Below are 27,151 nucleotides of genomic sequence, written 5' to 3'. Positions count from 1 at the left end.
TATTAACAGATAATAACTGATTATAGAACAGCATACACACAGAAACAAGTATATAATACCCAGTCAGCATAAAAGACCACAGAAGACATTTTGAGGAAAACTCCAATGATGAATTTTTATTGAGTGAGACCGAGAGCATTATAGGGGACACTAAGTACTTTTTCACAGATGAATTTTCAGTGTTAAAAAAATTCCAAAAAACCCTTTAAATTCTTTTTCTTTGAATCCCGTAATTTCAAAAAAGTACTCTATAACAACAGAAGTGTTTCTGGCCTCCTATCAAAGCCCAGTTATCTGTTTCAACAAATTGCAAAGGTGTTATGATTCTTAAAAAGCCAGGAGTCACCATCTAATGCTGAACCTGGAATGTAAGCAGTTTGTCTTTAGTTGTTTTCTCTCTTTTCTTCTACATTTGTTGAACTCATTCCTCTTTCTTAAAAGACAATCAATTACATTTAAAAGAAAAATAAAACAAACCCATTCAGAAACATCACAGACTCCAGAGCAACATCATGAGCACTAACGGACATACAGACTGAGAGCCTCCTCCCACTCCAAAACCAAGCTACAGACCATCCGCTTTAAAAAAAAGAAAAAAAAGAAGAGATAAAAACAGAAAATCAACAAAACAAAAGAAAGACGCCGCCTTTTTTCACACCTCTCGTGTTGTAGACACCTGATACAGCCGCGGCCGAACACAAGACTCGTTTAGTCAGCTTTGTTTTTTGTGCTAAAAACCTGAACCAGTATTTACAAATTCGCTGATAAAAATATTCTTCTGGTGGTGATGGGCAGAGAGGAGGTTGTTGAGAGAGCTGGAGAGGGAGAGAGAATATGGGGAAAGAGAGAGGAAGATAAAAGAAAGGAAAGCGGGGAAAGAATGGACGGACGAACGGATGGACAGGCGTGGTGTTACTCTGTCTTCGGGTCCTCCTTCTTGGTCTCTGCCGCCTCGTCTGGAGTTTTCTCAACCTGTGTAATAAAAAGGACAAACCAATAAGAGTCAAGCAAGGGCCGGTTGCATAAAAGGTTTAGATTAGTCTTAAAAGTTAGTCATCTAATTTTGTTCTTTAAGACTGGTCAAAATTTTTCAAATTCGGTTACATTCAAATGTAAATTAGTCTAAGCTGAATCCAAACTATAAGACTGATTACCCCTTGGTTAACTGCTAGTTTGTCAAACTAGTTCATAAGACACCAAGGCTAAGTTTTTTCTACTGGCCCCAGGACTGCCTCTGCACCAATCAGAATCTTTCTTTACAGATAGAGGAGGTCAGGTTTAGAAAATTCTCCTTAGTTTAGGCTGTCAGTGTCTTCTGGGCATTTGCTTTGACTTTGTTACTAAGTACTTTGGCAATCTCATTAGTAAATTTTAAATAAAACATTACGAGCATCATGGCCTGACATGTCTATGTATGATAGACACTGATCTGAGGTAGACTGTTGTGTATATACATATATACCTCATTGGTCTTAGTCTCCCCATTTTCTGATTGATTCTCCTCCTTGGACTCCTCAGCCTTTGCCTTTGCTTTCTTGTCTTCCTTTTTATCGTTCACTTCCTTCTCTTTCTGTCAGAGAGGAAACGACAGGGCAAAAGAATGAATATAGAGCAACACGTATGAGACTACACATCAAAGCATGGAGATAAGTGACACATGAGCGTCATTACAAAAGTGTAAATACCTTGGGAGTTTTTTTCGGTTTGGGTTCAGGTTTTGGAGGTGTTGGTTTCTGAAGGGAAAACAAAAACATGATTCATTCACAAACTTACTTTTTGATATATAAAAGGATATCTAAACAATACACATTCACATGAATAGTTGAAATAATGCACAGAATGGTCTATGTTGTTCTGCCCTATCCTGAATTCAACACATCATCTTAAATGACTGGCAAAACTATGCTGAAGTAAAAGAAAAAAACTATTTTTACAGATAATATGCTCAAAATAATAATAATAATTAAAAAACTTGGGCAGATATGATGTTTTCTGACCTTGTTGCTCTGAGATCAGTGGTTGGTAGCAGGATTTCAATTGTCAATTAACACAAAAAGTGCTAAAAACTATTTCCAAGCTATATTTAAAGTTCCTCAAGTCTTTGGAGGTCAAAAAAAGTTTTAAAAACTAAATAATGATATAATGGTAACATTAAAAATTTCAATAAAATAACTTACCGCTGATAATCTAGCAGACCTTCTCTGGGGCTACAAGAGGAAGAAAGAAACAAATCGAATTATTTAAGGACAAGTACGAGAAAATAGTTATATATTTCAAATCCTATTTATTAAAAATAAAGAATTGTTCATTCTCTTCAGGTCACTTCTAGTTTGTGTGCTTAGCGAGTTTATACTTTAAACTTGGAACAGTGTACTACAAATATTATTGGCTCTTATGACAAATTACTTGTGGTGTTTCACGTTTGTAATTTGATTTTGGATAAAAGCTGCTGCTAAATAACTAAATGTATATATATATATATATATATATATATACACAGTAATGCATATGTACTGGTTTTGATTACTTGAATATGCAACCCATAATTGCTTTAGATATTTATAATTTTCCTTTCTCACCTCCTCCTTGACTTCTCCATCAGTTCCCTGCAAATGAGCAAAACAAATACCACAAGTTAGAACATGAGCTATAATTTTATTAACATAAAGGGCGGGAAAAACAAAAAGGAAACTTGTAGAAACATTGGGATGTGCTGTTCTGCACGTTTGTAAATGTGAGCAACATGCTGGCTTGCCAAAACATGTGTTTTTTTTCGTTTATTAAAGCTTAAATGAGCTTTAGCTGAAGATTCGTGAATGTGTTTATTTGTCAGCGGACAGCAGCGCAAAATAATGCGCCGATTTTTTATTTATTATTTTTCACAGAGGCATTTCACGACACATTTGAATAAGGAGGAGGGGCGCGATGATCCCGGCTCAGCGCTGCCACCTGGCGGCCAGCAGGCGTCATGATACTCCTCTTCCACGGCGAACAAAGAAAATGCATTAAAATTGTTTAAAAACGCGACGGTCTTTTCGCAAAATTGTCACCATTCAGAAAATTAGAGTTATCCAGCTATTTTTTAATCACCATTCGACGGCGACTGAGACACGATTGCGCTTATAATCGTCGGTTTTCGCGTCGCGCTGTGCTGGAGATGGAGAGAGAGAGAGGGCAGCATGGCTGCGGTTCCACGGGCATGAGATCAAGCCGAGCTTCAGCACAGCGCTGCTCCACTAAAACCCTTCTGCTTAACGCACCACCGTCGACAAAAACACCGCGATCCGGCGGGAAAAAATCGCAAAATTGACAACGATTTTTTACCTGTCCTCTGATTCTAAATAAGTCGCCTGGATTTTTATTAAAAAACATTGTCTCGAGGGCTTCCTAATTTCACGACTGATTAGTAAGGGCAAAAGTGTAGCTCGGCTTTTCTACATACCTTTCTCTTGGGCATGTTGAGTTTGGGATATTTTTCTTCTTTTATGCAAAACTAACAGGTTATCTTTTGTGATTCGGAGTTCACAGTTCAGGAGACTGTCGTCCGCTATGCACTAATTCTGTAGTAAACACAGATCTACATTAGAGCCAGTGGTTGAATGGGAGGGTGGGGGCGGGGCCACGCTGTGACTGACGTGCCGCTCGTCCAATCAGCAGGCGCCTGGGTCCGCCACAGAAGAGGCAGATTCTTACCTCCGCTGTGCTTTTACGCGCGAAATCCTGAGGTGTAAATCCAACGGCGCACATTCCTGTAAAAATACCCCTTCCAACACGTTAAAAACCCATATTTTGATGCGCCTTCTGCACCAAAAAAGCTCTGCCATACAGAACTAATGTGAGGAGGAATAAGCCCAGTAATAAAGTCAGACCCTCCTTCATAACTATGTCTGTATGCGCTGTATGGCCACAGCATCTCTGCCTCAGTGAAGTTCACTAATTACTGACTGTATTTTTTGAAGTAGGTGAGCAGATGTATCTGCTTGCCTTATTTATGAGCTCTTTCTATGAAAACATGCTGAAGTGCAAATACTATGAAACATAAATTGCAGTTAGTATGTGGCAATCTGTAATTGAGAAGGGAAGCCACAAGACTTTTCTCACTTCTGCTTCATTCAAGCAGAGGCCTAATCTGTGTAAGTGTTTGGGTGCGGGGTGTGTATGTGTGTGAGATATATAACTGCTTACTTCCTCTGTTGCTACCCAGAGCAGAGACACCAGACCAGAGAAAACTTCTCAGCCATAGATAGATAGATAGACTAACTATCCAAAAGTGACACTATACATCGGACATTGCTGGATATTACTGTCACTCTTGAAATTTCTGTTTCTGCAGCCATAGGCCTACAAGGAACCCCACTCTAAAACATTTGGTAAGCTTCTTTTATTATAGTCTATAGCACTGCTCGAATTGAAGGGGGGCTGGGGGGATCCGGGACCCCCCATAAGGCATTAGGGACCCCCCATAAGAAGTAAAAAATAGACTTAGGGGGGTCCCTCAGACATTTTTACTTGGAGTAAGCCATTTAAAAGAAGAATAGTAGCTTATCTCTATTTGTTATGCAACATTAAATAGTATATAGTTATGCATATTATGATCAAATATATTGTTTATTTTGTATAAATTGTATATTGCGAGACTAACCCCCACCCCCACCAAAAAAAAAAAAAAGTCTGATGGTGGGGACCCCCCATAAGACTTGATTCAATTCGAGCACTGGTCTATAGCCTATAGAAATAGACAGCTGTGACTATAGAATTATATGCGGGTGTTTTGTTAATTATTTGTCTAAAGGATTTGAACAGTATTTTTGGGGTCTTTGATTGATCTGATAGTGAACTGTAGTAATCTTCTAAATTCTGAAAGTCTTAAAGGGAAATTTTACCCCCCAAAAAATTCTGTCATCATTTACTCACCCTTCATTTCACAAACCTTTATGATCTTTGTTCTGTTAAACACAAAAGAAGATATTTTGAAGAATGTTGGTAACCGATGTTGGTTGATGGTAGCCACTGACTCATAGTATTTTTAGCCATACCGTGGAAGTCGGTGGCTACCATCAACTGTTTGGTTCTTCAATGTATCTTCTTTTGTGCACAACAGAAGAAAGAAATGCATAAAATTTTGGAACAACTTGAGGGTGAGTAAATGATAATAGAATTAGAATTTTTGGTTGAACTATACCTTTAAATTTTGTCGTTTAATTGATAGATTCTGCTAATCCTGCTTATAAATCATTTATAGAGGAAGGAAGTGCAGTCGGTATGTTCACTGTGTGTGTGTGTGTGTGTGTGAAGTTTCCATAACTCAGTCATTCAGTTCTGGTAAATTCCTCATTTCAGTTTGATTTCATTTTATGCTTGATGTTTTTTTGATTATGTGTTTTTGTTATAAGTATTAAGACTATAGAAATACTATCATGCTCGGAGAAGCTTTCCTTCATGTTCTGAACTGCACAGAAGACATCACAAATCATGATGGACATACTCACACACACTCACCCACCCCCACGACCCGTCCTGAACCCTGCACAACGAATGTCGCTGCCAGATCTCCTCTGATACCACGAACTGTGAGAGGTGAGAGACCATTCTGGGTTATTAGGATGAAGTTGTGTAAAAATAAACTCATGATCATCTGACTGATGGCAATGGGAGATGTTTGTTTTTATGCCAGATAAAGCAAAATAGCTATTTTATTTGAACAATGGAGGAAAATTAGTTATAGAATACGAATGTAGCCCAGGTCCTGGGAACAGTCAGTAGGCTATATGTAAAAATACATTTTAGGAAGGAAGTGTGATGCTGCTGAGCATTTTAGCCCACAGATTGAAAAGCCACATAAATGTAGGTGTTAAACTGAGTAGAGTATACAGAACAGTTATAATTACAAACCTGTATGATTTTCAGAATACAAAATACGAATTTCTGAAGAATTAATACCCATACAATGTAAATAAATGGGGTCCAAGGCAACTTTCTTTTTATAGACAAAAAACACTGAGCCCTTCAAAACATTATCTTCTGTGTTACATAGCAGAAATAAATATGTATGCAGGTTTTTAAATGACACGAGGGTGAGTAAATGAACACAAAATGCTTATTTTGGGGTGAACTATGCATTTAAAGTCATCATGAAATCAAGATGGACAATTCTTATTTTTCATGAAATATCACAGTGTTTATTATAAAAGATATATCCGTGCACATCACTGTTTTTTTAAAGATTCATGTGCCCTCATGTTTAATCAAAAATATTAACTTCCCAACAATAATAACCTTCAACAACCTGTCAGTCACATGAGACTGCATCAACTCGCAAAGAAAATGATCCAGTCAATTCCACATTGACAAAATTCCACCCTCTTTTTTCTTGTTTGACTCGTTACTCAGGTACACTTTGCAATAGAGAAGAAAAGATGATCAGAATTTAATTTGCATGTCGACTCTAAGTGATAATAATGCGCAACAGTATATAACAAAATAATGTACCATTCTTCACAAAGTCCATTTTAGCATCTTTACTAATATTCCAATTCAGCTTACAGCTATGGCAATGCAAAAGAAGCTGTTTGAAGAAGTGGAAAGAAATCCAAACTATATTAAATTTTGTCAAAATTTTCCAAGTGCTTCCTCATTTAGCTGAGTGTCCAAGTGAATTGCACAAAAGCGGCATTTGAGACATTCAAACAGTCATTCAGTGAATTAAGTGAGCTTTACTTCAGTTTACTTCAGACTCTGGGCTTTCCCTCAAGTTTCCTCACAGTTTTTGTTAAGATGAGGCTGTTTTAGTGGTGCCTGACACGTTTTCTCTTCCTGTCAGCTGGTAGGCCCGAATGCCTGGAAAAGCAAGGGCAGTACCGAGCCTCTGCACCCAGCAAAGCTATGCCCATTCTCAGCTGTAGCGGGGAGGATCACTTGGGCATGATGCTGTATTGCTCCTGGTGCTGTCCCAGCTTCTGCAAGAACTATCCAGACCTCCGGCTTGCTGGTGACCGGCTGGAGCACTGCAGTCCTCATAACCCAGACCTGCTCAACCCACCAGATGTGGGGCCACTGCTACAATCTCAGGACCTGAGCTCTCTGGAAGCAGGTCAACAGGCAGAGGGTGTGACCCAGCAGGGTGAGGAGTATCTTGTCATGGAAAGTGTTCAGGGTCCTGGCTGGGAGAGAAGGCTCACCAACTCCATGTTGAACGGCTACCTGGAAGTCCAAATGCTGGAGGTGTTTTGTCAGCACATGCAAAACATGGCGTGCAATGGATCATCATTGCTGAGTACTGACGTCATGCCGGCACTGGGGCCCACCAGCCTGACTGTAGCCAAAAAACAGACAGCCAGACAGGAAGAAGAGCTGGATTCTTCATCCAATAATGTTGTGCATTATTTAAGCGCTTGTTCAGCTCCAGCCACCTCCCACTTCAGCTCACCTATGCTGCGAATCTCAGAAGCAGAGTAACCCACCTCATGAACACACACACAAACACACACACACACACACACACAGCTCATGCCCTCATAAAATATCCAATGTTGGGATCCTGTCTTTGACCAACACACAAATATTTTAAGTTATCTGTGTTGTTAAAGGAATGTTCTGCATGCAATACTGACAGTATTTGTGGTATGTTGATAATTAGTGATTTTTAAAAAAATAATTCCAATGAAGCACAAAAGGCAAAGCAATGAACATTAACATACATCATGTTTCAAAAGTATAGCCATATGATTTATATATTACATGTGTTTACATGAGTCTTAGGGACTTTGTCTATGTAAAGTTACAGTTACAGTTAGGATTAAAGGTGTGGGGTACGTTTTTATAAAGAAGTCTTATACTCACCATGAAGGCTGCATTTATTTGATCGGAAATAAAACAGCAATATAGTTAAATATAATTACATTTTAAAATAAGTTTTTATTTTTATTTTAGTATATTATAAAATTATAAAACACATTAATATATACATTATTAAAAACTTTTCAGCAGTCTTTTCAGTGGTCTTCAGTGTCACATGATCCTTCGGGAATCATTCTAAAATGCAGATTTCTAGCTCGAGAAACATTTCTTAGGATCAATTCTGAAAACAGTTGTGATACTTTTTGTGGAAATTGTAATCATTTTTTTTTTTTTCAAGATTCTTTGATGAATAGAAGGTTCAAAAGAACAGAATTTATTTTATATAGAAATCTTTTGTGACATTAAAAATGTGTTTACTGTCACTTTTTGATTGTAAATAGTAAGTTGTCCATATAAAAATTACAGTAACTGCACTTTTTTGCTTCATTTAAAAAAAAGAAAAGAAAAAAGGCAATATTTTCTTAAATTTTGTTGACAGAGTTGAATTAATATTAATTCTCTAAAGGAATGGTGTTGACAAAACAATTGCAAACAACAATATTTCTCCTCCTCTTTTTTCTCTTTACTTATCCTCCATCCTCCCCTCACCTCTGCTCTTCCATTGTAGCCTCCATGAACATGATAGCACAAGGTACTTTGGAAGAAGAGGAACCAAAGTCACACTGTCATGTGTATACTGTATATAGACGTTTTTAAATGTTACCACTTCCTCCTAAACAGCCAATCAAATGCTGTGTTTCTCCCTCAGTGTTGCTGCTGACTGTAACACTTTCACTTTCCTAAGAAAGTGTTTGAAAATAAATTGAAACTTTATTGGCTTATGTCCTCAGTTATGTTGCCATAATTCAGTTATATCCATTCAATAGATGTTTGTGGTAATGTTTCTATAATGTGAAACTGTTCAATAATTGTTATTAAATACTGACACCTGCTGTTCATACTGTGAAATGACACCCAGACGGAGAACACATGCTGACATGTTGCTGGCGCCCTCTACTGGGAGCATCCGGAACGGCGGCCAATGTCCCGATGAAAGGTTATGTCATACTGTCCATGAAATTATCCTTCACTCAGAGCTGTGAAAATTCTATTTTTATATATTACATCGATGTTTATAGCTAAAATACGCGCATTGCATTCAATATGTTATATTAAGCATCGCATTTTAATTTAGTAATGGATACAAGAAATAAAACCTAAATGCCTTTACTGCCATGAATGTGCTGACATACTGATTTGACGTCATTTTGACGTCACATTCAGGGAGGCACCGATATAACAATTAATGGGCCATGTGTGTGTGTGTGTGTGTGTGTGTGTGTGTGTGTTTGTTTTTATATTCCGGTGGGGACTTAAACCTGAATACACACAGACTCATGGGGACTTGTGTCACGGTGGGGACCTAAATTGAGGTCCCCACGGGTAAACAAGCTTATAAATCACACAGAATGAAGTTTTTTGAAAATCTAAAAATGCAAAAAGTCAAAGGGCTAAGTTTAGGTGTAGGGCAATAGAATATACGGTCTGTACAGTAGAAAACCATTACGCATATGGAAGTCCCCACAAGGATAGCGAAACAAGTGTGTGTGTGTGTGTGTGTGTGTGTGTGTGTGCGCGCGCATGCTGATATCCTGGCACCGGTACACAGAAGCCAAACTCACAGCATCATCAACAGGATTAACTGTTAACTGTGATCTGTAAATGTGTTTGCATGTGTGTGTGTGTGTGTTAATCTGTTCTGTGCCAACATGGCTACTTCACACTCTTGTAGCTGCTCTGTGGGCATCTAAACGGGCTCTTTAGCCTGGCACCATGTGGCAAACCATTATACCAGATGGACCGCTCTCGCTCTTTCTCTCTCCCCTCCCCAGGCTAGAGTAACATTCAATCTATTTCCTTGCCATATGTCATGTGGTACGGGACAGGAATGTAAATGCATATGGGTCAATGATGGCCACTTCTGTTAACATTTAAAAATAAATAAATTAAACACATTTAAAATAATTGCAATTTATAGACAAATAACTCATCTTCTTTTGAGATGTTTGTGGCAAGTTTTTAAATTTCTGAAATAAAATGAATTCAGGCTTCAGTTAAATTTTATTTAACTGAAGACTGAATTAAATGCTTGCAATTCCTAAAATGGAAAAAATAAATAATAAAGCAAATTATATTTTGAAATAAACAAGGCATAAAGCTTTTGCAATTTTATCTATCTATCTATCTATCTATCTATCTATCTATCTATCTATCTATCTATCTATCTATCTATCTATCTATCTATCTATCTATCTATCTATCTATCTATCTATCTATCTATCTATATCTATCTATCACCTTAAAAACTCTTTAAACAATGCATAATTTAAATCATGTATTTGCATAGTGCTTCACAATGCATTAGTGAATTTAATGTACAAAGTTTTTTAGTACTTTTCATTTGGTTACATGTCATTAAATCAATATTTTAGAGAAAAGTATATCAAACCAATAGGCCTATGAGCACAAAGGTTGTACATGTTTAGATCGTGGCACATGTGTTTCAAACTATTCTTCTTTCTGTAATCTCGGATGTCCTTATCTGTTACTGCCCCATTATCAGAGCCCCAGAACCACAAATCTGCTTTCTCTTTCTGTGCCTTTCGGATCATTGATGAGCACCTCAGACTTGTGTTCTCTGGCTATTTTATCGGGTGACCCGGTTTCCCTGGCTCGGTCGGGCGGTTGCGGTTACCTCACTGTACTGCGCAGCTATTGGTCCAGCAGGCGCACACTCCGACTTTTGCTATTCGAGTGATATTGGGCTGCGGTGACGTAAGCGAACGGGCGCGCAGAAATTTTCCAGACGCGGACAGAGGAGCGAGCTCGAGTAGACCCAAAACGGTCCAACCCAGAAAGTGAGAGAGAGACGCATACAAGCACGCATACCAAGTAGTCGTTTGCAAGGCACTCGGCTGCTTGTCGCGCTCAGTATCGGACCCAGTGGAGCTGTTCAGCGTTTATCGGTAGTGTCACTGAACAGTCCCCACGCTCACGGAACCGCTGACCCATGTGATACTGCAGCGTTGCGAGCGCGGAAGGAAGGGAGGGGGGTGAGAGACACGTTTTCCCTCCTGCATCTCTACTCGGTAGACTGGAGAAGCAGGTGCACACTTTGGAGAGAGAGAGAGAGAGAGAGAGAGAGAGCGTTGGAGGGGGGGCGGGGTAGAGACGCGAGCGTGGATCTCTCACCGTCGCAGTCCTCCGCGAGGATGTATCCAACAGCGAGGCTCCGTCAATGCAACGGAATCACATGTGCCCCTGTGATCTAACGGCGGTTCCATTCTGCTTCTCTTGGTTCGGATGGTCCGCGCGTTCCATACGCAATTCAACCGGGAAATCAACGCACACCAGCCATGGCGCTGGTCATGGAACCCATCAGCAAATGGTCCCCAAAGCAGGTGCTGGACTGGATGAAAGGTAAAAAATGTCTCCCCGCAGTGTCTCTGCATGACCTATAGCCGGTGGGAGAGGAATGGATGAGCGAGAAGATTGCCTTGCAGTGAGGTATTGATCGCGCTTGTGTGCCATTTTGCGAGTTTGCTCGGCGCACCATGGTGTGTGTGATCCGCACAGCGCTACACGCGTCGCGCAAGAGGGGGTGTGCGTGTGGTCTGGGTATGCGTGTTCTGTTTTGCAAAAAGAAGAGCCAAAAGATGACACAAAGGACGACATGGCGTTTTCATACAGTGCCTAAACACACACACATATGTGCACGCGTGCGCACGCAGATAGTGACAGTGAGAAAGAAACAGAGAGGCTGCTTCCAGCCTCAGTGAATAAATCTCCCCCTCGCACAATGATAACTAGCACCATGGACAGAACCAGCCCGTCGCGCGCTGTGCTGCGCTGCGGATGCGCGTAATCTAGGGACAGGGACTAGAAGAGGGATGGCGGTATCTGTGGAAGCCAGCTGAGCATTGACAGTGCCCCCATTGCGAACATTTATTCCTTTAAAATAACTTGTATCAGTTTTTATGTTACTAGTACGTGGGGTTTTATTACTGTAAGTAAACCGATAGTATATTTTTCAGATCTACTAGCAATTGTCTCAATTCCTGTGCTTGACTACAATCTATTAACTTTTTCATAGTACATATAGTGCCTGTTCCTTTGCTTCTAGTCACCTGCACAAGTAACTATTCCATTGTTACTGCGAACAGACTGTACATTTCTTCTAGAGTTTTATATTACCACCTATATCTGTTTTAGTAACTATTTATTACATTGAAAAAAAAAAAAGGTGTATAAACAATTCTCTGTAACACTTTAAGGCGTCATAATACAGAATAATTACATAATTAAGTACTTAGTAGTAGCCGTTGTATTTGCATGAAAAAAGTGTACTTATCATGTAACTAAGTTATAGAACAGCCTGTACTTACAGTTTGTAATTATGTAGATGTAATGGGCAGCTACTGTTACACATATGTAACAAACCGAGTCTGTTACACCGCTACTAGTACACTTAAGTACAATCTTGATACACTTTATTTTAAGTACCTTATGCCTGTGTAATATTCTGTAATTTTAATGTAATTAGAAAGGTATTACATGTATTTTAGCTGTGTACTGGTGGGTTAAATCAAACTAAGGTGCAGGATAAGGTGTACAGTATAGATACACATGAAGACAACTTAAGTACAATCTTGATACACTTTATTTTAAGTAGCTTATGTCTGTGTGCTTACATTTATAATTACGTTGTATAAAGTCTGCAACACATATGTAACAATCTTTTGGTTACATAAGAAGCTGTGTAACAGACTCGGCCTGTTACATATGTGTCACAGTAGCTGCCTAAAACATGTACATTATTACAAACTGTAAGTACAGGCTGTTCCATAGCTTAGTTACATAGTAAGTACATTTTGTTTCATGTAAGTACAACAGCTACTACTAAGTACTAGGTAATTATTCAGTATTTTATGGACACCTTAAAATAAAGTGGTACCCAATTACAAAGAAACAGTATGTAACACATTGTGGTTACACTTCATTTTAAGGTGTCCTTGTTACAGTCTAATTAATATTAGTTTTACTAATATTACTAATATTAGTTAACTACATGTTCTTACTATATGGTTAGGGTTAGAATTAGCGTTTGGCTTACGGTTACTTGCTTCTAATTATGCATAATTTATTGTTATTATAATAGTAAGTACATGTGTAACAAGGACACGTAAAATAAAGTGTTACCCACATTGTATTAAATGTGACATTTTGAAGTAAAAAGATTGAAATATTATTTTCTTGTAAAAAGTCCAATGATCTTTATTTTATTTAGATTTGTTTACAGGATATGTACTAGTTGACCCACTTATTTTTTCACTACTACTAAGAATCCTAATAGTTATTATTGTCTATTTCAGTTTTACCTGTACTTATTTTTATGAGAGACTGTAGTGTCTATCCCAATTACTAGTAATATTTCTCATTTTACTAGTTACAATTGCTTTTTTTCTTGTCATATGCAATCACTAGTCAGAAAATTCTGTTAAAATATTAGTAGAAATAATTAGAAGAGAACAATATGTACTACTGTATATTCAGGAACTGGAATATATAAAATTATTTAACTGGCAACATTATTTTCTTCTTGTCATATGCTAAGACATGTCAGAATGGTTAGTTCATAGCTCAGTTACAATATTAGTAATGACTGTAATACAAAAAACATGTTCTAATGTCTGTTCAGGTGGTACTAGGAAAACTGGAATTAATACTGTTAAATATTTGAGTATAAATAGTATTACCTAATTATTGAGAAAGTCCCAATTATATTAATTAATAATTAGAAATGATATGCTAGGAACATAAAAATTGAAAATGTTTAGTTTTAAGGAAAATAGGTTAAAACAGCTTTACAAAACACCCTACCCCATACACACTCTCCAGAAGAAAGCAAGAGAGAGTATCCGAATGCAGCTTCCACACCGTGCAGGTTTTGTCATGCACTCATAGCTCAGGGATGTGGACTTGGCCTTTCCTCTTTGGGAATCCCTGATGACATTTTAAAAAGCAACACAGTCATAACAATTGCTATCTGATTAGAAATCCTTTTCCATCAATGACATGCTCTTCTTCAGATGACATGTAAAGACACACTGATGGATGATACACAGATGCTATAAGTAGAACATAATGGAGCAGCTGTGATGGAGAGACAGAGGGCCAAAATACCAGCGAGATCAGACGTAATCTGAAGTGAAGTTTAAGGGCATTAGTGCACATGACATTCAGCTGCTCATAATCTCTACCAATGAGAATTTCAAAGGTCAGATAGCCTTTGCCACCAATCTAATATGGACAAGTGTACACGGGAGAATCAATAATGCTTGTGATATTACTGTAATGAATTATTTTGTAGATGCATGTAGACCAAAGCCCATTATATGGCTCTCAGGTCATAGATGGATCATTTTCTATTTTTTTGCTGTTATTGGTAGTGAAGGATTTGCAGGATTAATTAAAACCTATCTAAATATTTTTATTTTATTTTTTGTGGCTGATAAGAGTCGTATGTTCGTAAATGAGATTACACTGATCATGCTGTTGGAGAATCATTTGTTTGTGAATCAGGTTACCTCAGGCTGTATGTTTTTAGTTCACTGCAATTTAGATGCGATTATTTGTGAATCAGACTACCATGATCGTGCTGTATATGCATATAGAAAAGAACTGGTTCATAAGAGTCATTTGTTTGTGAATCTGTCTACACTTTTGTTTTTGTGCGCAAACCTGTGAGGATATCTCAAACGAAGATAACTTCTTGACCGACTTCAAACTCACAAACTAAATAAAATAGGCTAAAATGTGAAATATGCTGCTGAAAAGTGGTGCAGGATTACTGATTAGTTCTGCATTTGAGAGAACTAGGTTTCACGGCCAGTTGTGCAGGATGGTTTCCATTTTCAGGTACTCTGTTCAGTGTCTCAGGTGCATCTGTAAAGTAGCTGCTTGTGCATAATTTTCACAATTACTGCTGACAAAGAGTTTGTCAGAGCTCAGAGCACCTGGTCCAGGGTCAGTTTGACGGCATGCATGCCTGCTATTTTCAAACTTTGCATCAAATTTGTTTGAGATTCTGCACAAGCAAACATCTGTCATCGTGACTAGTTTTTTGTGTGTGTGTGTTTATTGTGTACAGTTTTTTTTCCTAAATTGTTAGTTGTTTTGGTCAACTGCCATTGCCATATTTCTGTTCTGTGTATTCATTCTTTGTTTTTTTACCCTTAGTAGAATGCCAATAAAAAAAACTTGCATTGGTGCAGAGATGTGGCATGTGCTGATGATGTCTGTAGGGATAATCTGCCTCCTCTAACATTACAGACAACTTGTAATATAAAACTGTGCTGAGTGCCCAGTTTTGACCTTTACAGCTTACATTTGAGAAATAATCATGCAGGTTGACATATGATAGGGTCTTAAAGCCCAAGATGACAGTTAGGACTGTGGCTCTGCATTTGGTTCAGCAGTTCAGTGATTTTTTTGGTTGAGGTTAGTCCTTAAGGTTGCATTAAATATTGGTTGTAGTTATGAAAAGTTTTTAGTTTAACCGAAAAAATACATTGCCAACGTACTATTTGGGTGATGATCCGTCTGCAGTGGTTCTTCAGTGTCCATTGTTACTGCAATCAGAACATTTATCTACATAAATCAGAACATTTATCTCCACTGTTCTCTTTTAACAAGTTGAGTGCACACTCCATAAGTCCTTGTGGTGCACCTGTTTCATCTAATAAAACCTTTCCAGAGACCTAGGCGTTTCATTTGCAAATCTATTCAACTTGTTTCTATCTCTTCATATTTCAGGGTTAAATAACAATACACCAGGGCCTTGGTCAGGTATTTAAAGCGTAACTTTACAGATTTGTAACAGGCTTTGTGTTGTTACATGTCAGTAGTATATGTAAACGAACAGTGTGTACTTTTCCCTGTGTTACCTGCATCCATTTATTTGTCAGCAAACGTTGGCCAGATAACAGAAAACTGCAGATCATACTTCCACATTTTTGTATTCTTGCCATAGCTCTGTTTATAGTCCAATTTAAGTTTTTAGTTTTACTAAAAGCCCATCTTGTCAGTGGTGAATTACCCCTTTACTTTGCCTCTTCAGAAAAACTGCTATCAAACTACTTTCACAGTTTCTGCAGTATATAGCATGCACATTTTCTCTAAGCATGGAAATCCCGGATGAGCTGTAATACATTTGCCAAAATGTGCGTTATACAACAGAGCTCACTGCCCTGAATACTGTATCCTATAATAGAAAGTGTTCAACTTTACCTTTAATTTGCTGTGTAATAAATACATGAGAAGAAATGACTCAACGCAGTATTTAATCGCACTGCCAAGAATTAAGACATAAGACATTGCATAAAATCTTTTTTTAAAAATTATATATGTATGTATATATATATATATATATTATTATTATTATTATTATTTTCATATACTGCTGTGTGGTCATGTGTGCAATATAGCATATTTCTGTTTGAAATGTTTCTCAATGCATACATGCATTTTCAGTAGACTAGAATTCTATTTGAGCACTACCTTTTTTTATCCAAGAGATAATGCTTTAGAACCTGTAGCTGAGATTCATAGTTTCATTGCAATTTGGCAAACCTATTCATCAAGCTAACCTTGTAGGGCACAATTAAAGCAGACCCATGACATCAAAACCTGGACATTCATGGCTTTTAGTTCATGTTAGCTTTGAGGCCATTACTTTTTTATTCATGTGTTTGAAAGAAAAAAAAAATATTCACTCTTTAAAATATCACATTAGAACATGCTGTTTCACTAGGAAATGTTCACATCTATGTATTCAGCAGATGCTTTTATCCAAAGTGACTTACATTGCATTCAAGGTACACATTTTATAATTTCTTGCTTTCCCTGGTAATCAAACCTGTGACCTTGGCATTGGTACTACTGTGTTCTACTGTATGAGCTACAGGAAGGCTGAATACGAAACAACACTGCACTCCTCAAGCCTTTTCGTGGAATTTTTAAGAACACAGTGGTTCTAAATACAGACAGGATTTCTAAAAACGTACGTTCTAAATAGACAAGACTGGCTGTCTGAAGGGGACATGAGAATAAAAGTGAACTCAAAACCAAAGAGGTCAGGCCAGTTTAGAAGATGAACTCCTTTTAAACATTCTCTCTTGTGCTGATTCAAGCACTGCAAAAGAACGTATTTGATGAATGCCTTCAGTTTAATAAACCTTAAACAAATTGACTGCAAAGTGCTCTGCTCTTCTTCACCTTATCTGAACTGAGCGTTTTATCACTCATTACCTGCTCTGTCTGAAGCTCTCAAGGTCAGGTTCTCTCACTAATACAGAACACTCCGGGCACTCATTTAAAATCATTTCAAATGGTGGATGACCTTTCATGAACCAAAACAAAATTGATCTAAAATTATTCTCCACCACACATACATAGTCCTCACCACTTAGAAATTTCTTAGGTTTTTAAATGTTTGCCCGGGGGCAATTTAGGATTTCAACCTGTCACAGTGCTTTCTGCTGAGTATCAGTTTGACATGGCTAAATTAGTTTTGTTAAGGGAAAAAAAAATCATTTACATGGGAAATTCAAATACCAGAATCTACTGAGCACAAACTAAACTACAGCAATAAACTGGATTCATTTAGATGTGCTGGTGTTTGTGTTACTGTCACTGTGTGTGTAATTTGCATGAAGCCAGACAGACGTCTATTTGCGAACAGTCGGTGAGTATTTCACATGTGTTAAAAAAGCCTTCTGTACTCGCACAGAACATACAGGACTGTTTCATGGTGCACATGGAGCACGTAAGCAGCATGGACGGTATTCAAACTGCATATAAGCAGCGCGACTATAAAGATATGCAATGTAACCTTTTTCCTGATAAAATCAACCTAAAATACATAGTAAATGCACTAAAACAAATGATCTCCACAGCGTTTTGCAATAAACCTGGTGCTTCTGAATGGATCTTTGTTGTTGACAGAATTGCTTAAGTGAGTGATTCAGGGAGTCACTCATAAGTACAGTTGCTTTTTTTCTTTTCTGAATGAATCAGTGTATTTTCATGATTCAGTTGAATGATTCACTGACTCACTCACAGAGATGGTTATTTGTCACCACATACAAATATATATATATATATATACACAATCTAATCTATTGTTGAATAGTTTGCCATCAGTTTTGGCAGTGATTTTGTTTTGGTTTTGAACGCAGTCTCTTATACCAAGACTGTATTTATTTTCTCAAAAATACAGCAAAAACAGTACTATTGTGAAATATTATTAAAATGATAAGAACAGTTTTTATATTAATATATTCTAAAAGGCCAGGGATTTTTGTTACATGATTATTACATGATGTTTTCTGTATTAGGTAATCCTTCAAATATGCTCATAATGGTACTCAAGAAACATTTTTTATTATTCTCTCAGTTGAACACAGTTGTGCTGATTAATATTTGTGTGAAAACTGTAATATTTTTTTTCTGGATTCTTTGATGAATAGAACATTCAAAATAACATTTATATGAAATAGAAAACATTTGTAACATTATAATTGTCTTTACTGTCTAATAGAGAATCTAATGGAGTGGGATTCCTAACGTTTTGGTGATATATTGAAAGAAAAGACTAGAGACCAGTGAGACAACATTAATGACATTTCTGGTCATGTGCGCTTCACTGGGATGATCAAAGAAGTTTAAATACAGGTGGTGAACAGATTTCAAAAAATGATTCCAAGATGTCCGGTGTCCACAGTGGGGTGTATCAGAAGCTGAAACAGCAGCAGCTGGCCTTGGAATGGTTGGATTTTTGTGAGCATGTGTGTTTGAGTGAAAGTTTGATCATTTTCTAAGGGGTTTCCTCACGATGACTCACCTCTCTCAGTGGGAGGGACCCGATACAGTTTCCCTTTGTCAGCTGTTCTCAGATCAGCGTAGAGTAATGTGTTAGCGCAGATGTGAGATGGTGGGCTGTAAACCAGAAGAGTGGACTTGAAGAGATTATGTGTGTATGTGTTTCTTAAAGGAGGCTATATACTCACAGAGAATTGAATGTAATTATGCATGATAATTAGCATTTTTTTCTATGATGAAGTACTATCTCCAGTTCTAGCTTAATATGCAGAGACAGTGACACTGGAAAAAGGGGAAAATGGCCAGTTTATACATCTGTGAGCTATTTCTAGCTGATCTAACACTTAAAAATTACACTTAACAACTGATTTTTCAAAGATAAAAAAAACAAGGCTGCTGGGTTTGTTTACGAGAAAATACAGTTTGAGTCTTTCTACTTCAAAACTTCTTGTTTAATTCAATGCGTTACTTGCTGCTTCTTTATAATAATTTGTGAAATTTACTAACACGTTTTTTTTTTTTTGTGCACTTTTGGCTGGTGAAATCTGATTGATTTAGTTATATTAAATATTATTTTATATTAAAAACAAATATACTAAAATGTATTTGAAATACATTTATTTAATGCTAAGTATACTAAAAATATATTTACATAGTTAATAAAAATACCCTGTAAGTGTACTTTTAGTATACTAAAATGGTATACTCCTGTAAGGAAATTGTGGATCATCTCAAGCTTACATCATGTCCACAAGATATAGTTCTTAAACAAATGAGTTTTTTCTTAAACAAATTATGAATGCAGTTGGCCCAAGTCTGTTATCACTAATTAATAAATGCTTACAAACTGGTACTGCACCAGTCTGCCTTAAGCAGGCTACTGCAACACCATATCTTAAACCAAACCTCGATCCTACATCTCTTTCCAATTTTTGGCCCATCTCAAATCTTCCTTTTATTTCAAAGATTATGGAGAAAGTTGTACTGGCTCAACTACAGTCTTTCTTGTCACAAAACTCCATTAATGAAGTCTTTCAATCAGGTTTTAAAGCTCTACATAACACTGAATCGACTCTGCAAAGTCTTAAATGACATATTTCTCATGACAGATTCAGGGAAACCCATGGCTCTTGTCCTCTTGGACTTAAGCGCTGCATTTGACTTAGTTGACCACAACATTCTTCTGTCACACCTGGAGTCTTGTGTAGGACTTCGTGGTATAGTTTTACAGTGGTTTCATTCTTATTTGTCAAATAGGTGTTTTACTGTTCAAATAGGGCACTGCGTTTCAACTGACATTCCTCTTGGTTGTGGTGTTCCGCAAGGTTCGATCCTTGGGCCTGTGTTGTTTTCAATGTATTTGCTCCCCTTGGCCTCCATTTAAAAAATATATGGTGTTTCCTTTCATCTATATGCTGATGATACTCAGCTTTATCTTCCCCTGCAGCGTAATAATAAGTATTCTCTTCAACCATTGTTAGATTGCCTAAATGAACTTAAGCTATGGCTTTCAAGCTATTTTTTACACCTGAACGAAAACAAATCAGAAATTATTTTGTTTGGTCCTAGGGAAAATGCTGATTTTAATTTCGACCTTGGTTTTCTTACTCCACATACTGTAATACACAGTGTGCCAGGAACTTGGCCATTTTATTTGACTTCAGTTTAAAGTTTGATAAACAGATTTCAGCTGTAGTTAAGTCATGTTTTTATCAACTTCGCCTTCTCAGTAAAGTTAAGCCCTTCCTATCTAGGAAAAATCTTGAAATAGCTATCCATGTCTTTATAACATCTCGCCTTGATTATTGTAACTCTTTGTATTCTGGTATTTCTCAGTCTTCAATTTCTCGTCTTCAATTAGTTCAGAATGCAGCCGCTAGACTGCTTGAAGGGAAGCGAACATATGAACATATTACGCCAATTTTAATGTCCCTACACTGGCTTCCTGTCAAGTATAGAATTCATTTTAAAATTGTATTATTTGTTTACAAAGCCCTCAATAATCTGGCTCCTCAATACTTAACCGATTTGTTGCTTCCGTATGCTCCGTCTACAACCTTGATATCATGTGACCTTGGTCTACTCATAGTCCCTAGAGTTAAACTTAAAAATCGTGGTGATTGCGCCTTCGCTACTGCGGGACCGAAGCTTTGGAATAGCCTTCCTCCATTTATCAGACGTGCCCCATCTATTAGTATTTTTAAATCCTATTTAACAACATTTTTTCACCTTGGCTTATAACATTCCTTAGTATGTTTCCTGTTTTTTTTTTTTTTACTGTACTCTGTTTATTTTATTTGTCTGTTGATGTCCTTGTTTCTCTTATTTTATTTGTGTTTTATTGTTTGTAAAGCACTTTGGTCAACCTCGGTTGTGTTTAAATGTGCTCTATAAATAAACATTGTTGTTGTTGTATACTTAAAATCTGCTAAACTGGAACAACTAATTTTGTGCATTTTAATTGTGCAACTAAAGATATACTTAAGTTTATGTAATTGTGCTGAAGTGGAACTATTGCAAGTATACTTCAGGCACACTTGAAATATCTTGCATTTAAAGACCAATATTATTCAAAGATCATATAATCCTCATCAATAGTTACATTAAAACACATTTTAGGCTTAATATTTAGTCCAATAGGTAGCTGAATTTGTCTGAACACTGCAAAAAAAAAAAAAAAACCAGACCAAAAAAGGTCTAGCAAAAATCCAATTATTTATTTTTCATATGCAAAAGTGAAAAAGTGTCAAAAGTGCAAAATGTATTAAAAACAGACCAGAGAGCAGACATTTCAGCCCATGCTTTCAAAGCAACACCACACTTATATAGACACAATTGCAAATTGTTGACAGCTGATCTTAATAAATGAGGGATAATTGTCATGCCAACAATTTCCCTTCACAAAAAACATACAAGATCCATCTCTTCATTTAATCCTGTTGGGGTTAATGATTTTAACTCAAAAATCCAAAAAGCCTTTCTTTGTAACAATTTTCTATCACGGTTACCACCTCTCCTATGTAAAAGAACCCTCTCAATGCCCAGGAATTTGAAATCAGAAAAAGAATGTTTTGCAGACTCAAAATGACGAAAAACGTCTCAGGTTACGTATGTAACCATGGTTCCCTGAGAGGGAACGAGACACTGCGTCCTCTAGAGGTCGCTATGGGGAACTCCATCTACGTGACCCGTGTCTGAAGCATATATACAAAAACACCAAATATTGGCCGGCGACAGCCTATGACGTCACTCCCGGTGCGACCACAGTATAAAAATGGCACTGGGAAAAAGCATCATACACTTCTTCGTCTGAAGCTGCATCCGAAGCATGGCCTAAAGTCTAGAGGACGCAGTGTCTCGTTCCCTCTCAGGGAACCATGGTTACATACGTAACCTGAGACGTTCCCTTTCAAGGGAACTTCGAACTGCGTCCTCTAGAGGTCGCTATGGGGAACGATATACCCACGCCGCCATGCTGAGGGGAGTGCATGCCATTCCACAAAGGCGAGCACTAAGCATCAACTCTACCAAAAGGATAAGGGAGTTGTCCCTGGGATGAAGTGACGGCTGTCAGTGACATTATCCCCTTCGGCCAAAGGCCTGAGTTGCATACCCCGGAACTCACATGATAGAGGCCGGACCTCCTGGACCCAGGGTAGAGCTCAAGGCTTGGAATCAGAAAAGGGATTCCTTTAAGGGGATACGACCAAGCGCTTAGGATAGTAACTAAGCCTGGTCTGTCACCCAGGGGCTACTGCTTGCTCCTACAAGAGCTCGCTGAAGGAACTGTATCAACAGATCCTTGGTAGTAGCCCCTGTTCAAGTAGTATCACTGGGGATACATAGGTAGAATGGGGCCCAAGGTGAAAACGGGTCTAACCGACTCAAAGAATGGGTACGAAGCCGCAGCGCGTAACCCATACCATACAGGATTTTAGAAAAGACTGCAAAACACTCGGTGTGCGATCTTACCACAGCGTGGCTTTCAGAAAGTGCACTAAGACTAGCGTGCGTACTTACCATAACATGGATTTGTAAACATCGTTCTTTTCAAATGCTCTGGAGAGAGCAGCATGCTCAAAGGTGACCCTCTATAGTGAGGGGAGCAATGCTAGCTCTACCAAGGCAGAGCTCTGGAGAGCGGAGAACTCAACTCTCAGCATGAGAGGAAACTCAGACGCTCAAAAGGGAACGGCATGCTCATAGGTGACCCTCTATAGTGAGGGGAGCAATGCTAGCTCTACCAAGGCAGAGCTCTGGAGAGTGGAGAACTCAACTCTCAGCATGAGAGGATACTCAGCACATACATAAGTAGTAGGTCTGGGTATTGTGACCAATTCTGCGATTCGATTCGATTCTTATTTTTATGGTTTCGATTTGATTCGATTTCGATTCGATTCGATATCGATTAGCTATCAATATTTCATTTAAAATGTTAGTTTTGCAGACATGGGATCCATATTTTGATATAAATGATGGTAACTGAAACTCTCCTACTTAAGTTTATTACTGAAATACACATCTACATTAATAATAGGGTGCACACAGTTGTTTTTTTTAGTGGAGTAATTCGAAAGATGGTGACACCTTCAGGACGAGAGGTGAATATTCATATCCTCTTACGTGAAGCATGCGCATTAAGAATCGATTCGGGGATTTCCCGAATCGATATCGTTGCGTTAAACTGAAGATCGATTAAAATCGGAGAATCAATATTTTTTACCCAGCCCTAATAAGTAGAGTGGGGCCCAAGGTGAGAACCGGGGCCTGACCGACTCAAAGAATGGGTACGAAGCCTCAGCGCGTAACCCATACCATACAGGATTTTAGAAAAGACCGCAAAACACTTGGTGTGCGATCTTACCACAGCGTGGCTTTCAGAAAGTGCACAGAGACTAGCGTGCACACTTACCATAACATGGATTTGCAAATTTTATTCTCCAAATGCTCTGGAAGGAGCAGCATGCTCATAGGTGACCCTCAATATTGAGGGGAGCGATGCTAGCTCTACCAAGGCAGGGCTCTGAAGAGCGGAGAACTCAACTCTCAACATGAGAGGGGACTCAGATGCTCATAAGGGAGCGGCATGCTCATATGTGACCCTCTACAGAGAGGAGAGAAATGCCAGCTCGACCCACAAGGAGAGCAGCATGCTCATAGGTGACCCTCTATAATGAGGGGGAGCAATGCTAGTTCCACCAAGGCAGAGCTCTGGAGAGCGGAGGACTCAACTCTCAGCATGAGAGGATACTCAGCACATACATAAGTAGAGTGGGGCCTAAGGTGAAAACCGAGGCCTGACCAACTCAAAGAATGGTACGAAGCCTCAGCGCGTAACCCATACCGTACAGGATTTTAGAAAAGACTGCAAAACACTTGGTGTGCGATCTTACCACAGCGTGGCTTTCAGAAAGTGCACAGAGACCAGCGTGTGCACTTACCAAAACATGGATTTAAATAACGTTTCTCACTATCAGATGCTCTCTGGGGGGAGCAGCATGCTCATAGGTGACCCTCTATCGAGAGAGGAGCAATGCCAGCTCGACCAACAAGGAGAGCTCGTGAGGGAGCAGCATGCTCATAAGAGACCCTCCATAGTGAGGGGAGCAATGCTAGCTCTACCAAGAAAGAGCTCTGGAGAGCGGAGAACTTAACTCTCAGCATGAGAGGGAACTCAGACGCTCATAAGGGAGCGGCATGCTCAAAAGTGACCCTCTAAGAGAGGGGAGCAATGCTATCTCGGCCAGCAAAGAGAGCTCCTGAGGGAGCAGCATGCTCACAGGCGACCCTCTAAAATGAGGGGAGCAATGCTAGCTCTACCAAAACAGAGAGGATACTCAGCATATATATACAAGTAGACTGGGGCCCAAGGTGAAAAAAAGGCCTAACCGACTCAAAAAATGGGCACGAAGCCGCAGCGCGTAACCCATACCATACAGGATTTTAGAAAAGACCGCAAAACACTCGGTGTGCGATCTTACCACAGCGTGGTTTTTAGAAAAGTGCACAGAGACTAGCGTGCGCACTTACCAAATATGGATTTTAGAAACCGTATTGTCAGATGCTCTCTGGAGGGAGCAGCATGTTCATAGATGACCCTCTAAAATGAGGGGAGCAATGCTACCTCTACCAAGAAAGAGCTCTGGAGAGCGGAGAACTCAACTCTCAACATGAGAGGGAACTCAGACACTCAGAAGGGAGCGACACGCTCATAAGTGACCCTCTAAATAAGGGGAGCGATGCCAGCTCAGCCAACAAAGAGAGCTCAAAAAGGGAGCAACGTGCTCATAAATAACCCTCTAAAGTGAGGAGAGCAACGCTAGCTCGACCAACTATGAGAGCAACCTGACAAGGAGGCCTAAAGAAAGGCCTGACGTGCTGAGGTTTCTGAATAACAGATCTCTGGGAGCGGAGACTCGACTCTCATATGAGAGGAAACTCGGACGCTCAGCAGGGAGCTGCATGCTCATAGGCAACCCTCTATAGTGAGGGGAGCAATGCCAGCTCGACCAACAGGGTAGATCTCGGAGGGGTACAGCAGCAACGAGGAGCAGGTTGTTAAGTAACAAAGCTCTGGGAGCGGAACTCTACTTTTTTTTTTTTTTTTTATTCATTTAGCTGACGCTTTTATCCAAAGCGACTTACAATTGCTATATATGTCAGAGGTCGCACGCCTCTGGAGCAACTAGGGTGTTAAGTGTCTTGCTCAGGGACACATTGGTGTCTCACAGTGGATTCGAACCCGGGTCTCTCACACCAAAGGCATGTGTCTTATCCACTGCGCCATCACCACCTTACAGAAAAAGAGGGAACTCACACGCTCATACGAGAGCAGTATACTCAAGGTGACCCTCAATCAGTGAGGGGAGCAAAAACTAGCTCTACCATGATAAAGCTCTAGAGAGCGGAGAATCTACTCTCAGCATGAGAGCTCAGACACTCAGGAGGGAGCGGCATGCTCATAAATAACCCTCCACATTCTAGGCGAGGGAAGCAAAGCCAGCTCGACCTACAAACAGAGGGATACCTAACAACCCGAACAAGCTGCTGGAAATAGTAACAGGGTAATAGGTAGCTGAACAGAAGGCAACAAGGGCTCAGGGAAACTGCTACTTAAACCCTAATAAGGGTGGGCAGTTCTAAGCTAAACCTCTATGCACCTATCATGGCCTCGTTTGAAGAACAAAAGGGCCAGACTTAGAAAATGCTGCTCCTCAGAGGCAAAGCATTGTAATAAAGTCGCTCAGCGCCACACCTGATACCAGCCTGCTTTAGTACTGGAAGAAAGGTAGTTTGAATGGTATAAAACACACATACCAGCGAATCTGATAAAATTGGATTGTACTCACCCATCCATGGATCCCGCGCAGAAGAACAGTCCAGTGTAGGGGCTGAAATAAGAGCGCAGGAGGTGCTCACCTAACCTCGGTCAGGTGGTAGAAAACTGAGGTTGCAGGGGAATTAGAGAGGGGAAGATGAGGGCTTTAGATGTACAGGCCCCCTGAGGGAAGGAGAGATGTTCAACTCTTACCCTGGCCTGGGCGAGAGCGTTGCAACGCCCCGTCCGGACCACCTCCCTCAGGTCTTGCTACCTCTCTTTGACCCACGCCACCCTTGAAGCCCTACCCGCAGGCGGGGAAGGGCGCGAGTCGCGACACTAGCCTTCTGTACCCATCTCTGATCCTCAGATCGGGATTGGCCAGGACCCCTGCGCTGTTTGGGCTCAAACCTGGACCTTCTCGTTTAAATGAAGGTTTTAAAAGCCACTGAACGTGCATTCGCCCCCTTAAACTTTTCAACTACCGACTCGACGGAGGTACCAAAAAGTACAGAAGGCGAAACCGGAGCATTGAGAAAAAAGCCCTTCTCTCCCTTCCCAAAATCTGCCAGGTTCACCCACAGATGTCTCTCCGTTACCACCCTGGCCGCCATAGAACTGCCCATAGCAGAGGCGGCCTGCTTAGTGGCTCAAAGAGCTAAATCGGCAGTGCGGCACAGCTCAGAAACCTCGTCAGGTATATATTTTTATTTATTTATTTACAAACCCTGACTTTTATCCAGGTCTTTCAACAGATCAGCCTGGTATGCCTGAAACACTGCCATAGTGTGTAATGAGGCGACAGCCTGACCTGCTGCTGCGTATGCATTGCCATTCCAGCGTTTTTTTTTTTTTTTTTTCTCAGATGACGTCAGCGAAATCGCGTCATTGTCATCCAACAGCCCGCCCTCGCTCGCGACTGACGAGCGCGAGAAGGAAAACCCCTTCTATAACTCATTGGCGAGAACCACCTGCAAACCCAATGAGCTCATTTTCCTCCGTGCTTCAGCAGCAGAGGGTCCTGAACCGCGGGAAGCAGACGGCTGCCCCTCTTTC

The 27,151-nt window shown here is 39.5% G+C and overlaps 3 protein-coding genes across 3 annotated transcripts in view; 2 read left to right on the top strand and 1 right to left on the bottom strand.

The window, feature by feature from the left end:
• Positions 1-92: 92 nt before the first annotated feature.
• On the bottom strand, positions 93-3,632 carry LOC306869428 (uncharacterized protein). The gene is made up of 6 exons (XM_079416200.1): positions 3,443-3,632; positions 2,580-2,606; positions 2,178-2,207; positions 1,686-1,733; positions 1,463-1,570; positions 93-972 (listed from the first exon to the last, which is right to left on the bottom strand). The coding sequence occupies exons 1-6, from the start codon at positions 3,455-3,457 to the stop codon at positions 913-915; spliced, it is 288 nt and encodes a 95-aa protein (XP_079272326.1). The 5' UTR covers positions 3,458-3,632; the 3' UTR covers positions 93-912.
• Positions 3,633-4,202: 570 nt separating this feature from the next.
• On the top strand, positions 4,203-7,865 carry LOC306869678 (uncharacterized protein). Its single transcript, XM_079416540.1, has 3 exons — positions 4,203-4,370; positions 5,394-5,577; positions 6,821-7,865. The coding sequence occupies exons 2-3, from the start codon at positions 5,418-5,420 to the stop codon at positions 7,453-7,455; spliced, it is 795 nt and encodes a 264-aa protein (XP_079272666.1). The 5' UTR covers positions 4,203-4,370; positions 5,394-5,417; the 3' UTR covers positions 7,456-7,865.
• Positions 7,866-11,092: 3,227 nt separating this feature from the next.
• Positions 11,093-27,151, top strand: part of LOC306869989 (connector enhancer of kinase suppressor of ras 2) — a 63,245-nt gene continuing 47,186 nt past the window's right edge. The window contains exon 1 of the mRNA XM_079416991.1: positions 11,093-11,316. Within this exon, the coding sequence (XP_079273117.1) occupies positions 11,253-11,316 (64 nt within the window). The 5' untranslated portion in view covers positions 11,093-11,252. The remainder of the gene's footprint in view (positions 11,317-27,151) is intronic.

Source organism: Barbus barbus (genome assembly GCF_936440315.1).
Source record: "Barbus barbus genome assembly, chromosome: 5".
NCBI classification, from domain to species: domain Eukaryota; kingdom Metazoa; phylum Chordata; class Actinopteri; order Cypriniformes; family Cyprinidae; genus Barbus; species Barbus barbus.
Note: the sequence above shows the minus strand (reverse complement) of the source record. Positions and strands in the feature narration are given on the sequence as shown.

Coding starts and splice junctions, on each gene's coding strand:
- LOC306869428 (XM_079416200.1), bottom strand. Junction 2,208..2,579: donor ATGGAGAAGTCAAGGAGGAG/GTGAGAAAGGAA, acceptor TTCCTCTTGTAG/CCCCAGAGAAGGTCTGCTAG. Junction 1,734..2,177: donor GGTCTGCTAGATTATCAGCG/GTAAGTTATTTT, acceptor TTTTCCCTTCAG/AAACCAACACCTCCAAAACC.
- LOC306869678 (XM_079416540.1), top strand. CDS start 5,418: ATGCTCGGAGAAGCTTTCCTTCATGTTCTGAACTGCACAGAAGACATC. Junction 5,578..6,820: donor GATACCACGAACTGTGAGAG/GTGAGAGACCAT, acceptor TCTTCCTGTCAG/CTGGTAGGCCCGAATGCCTG.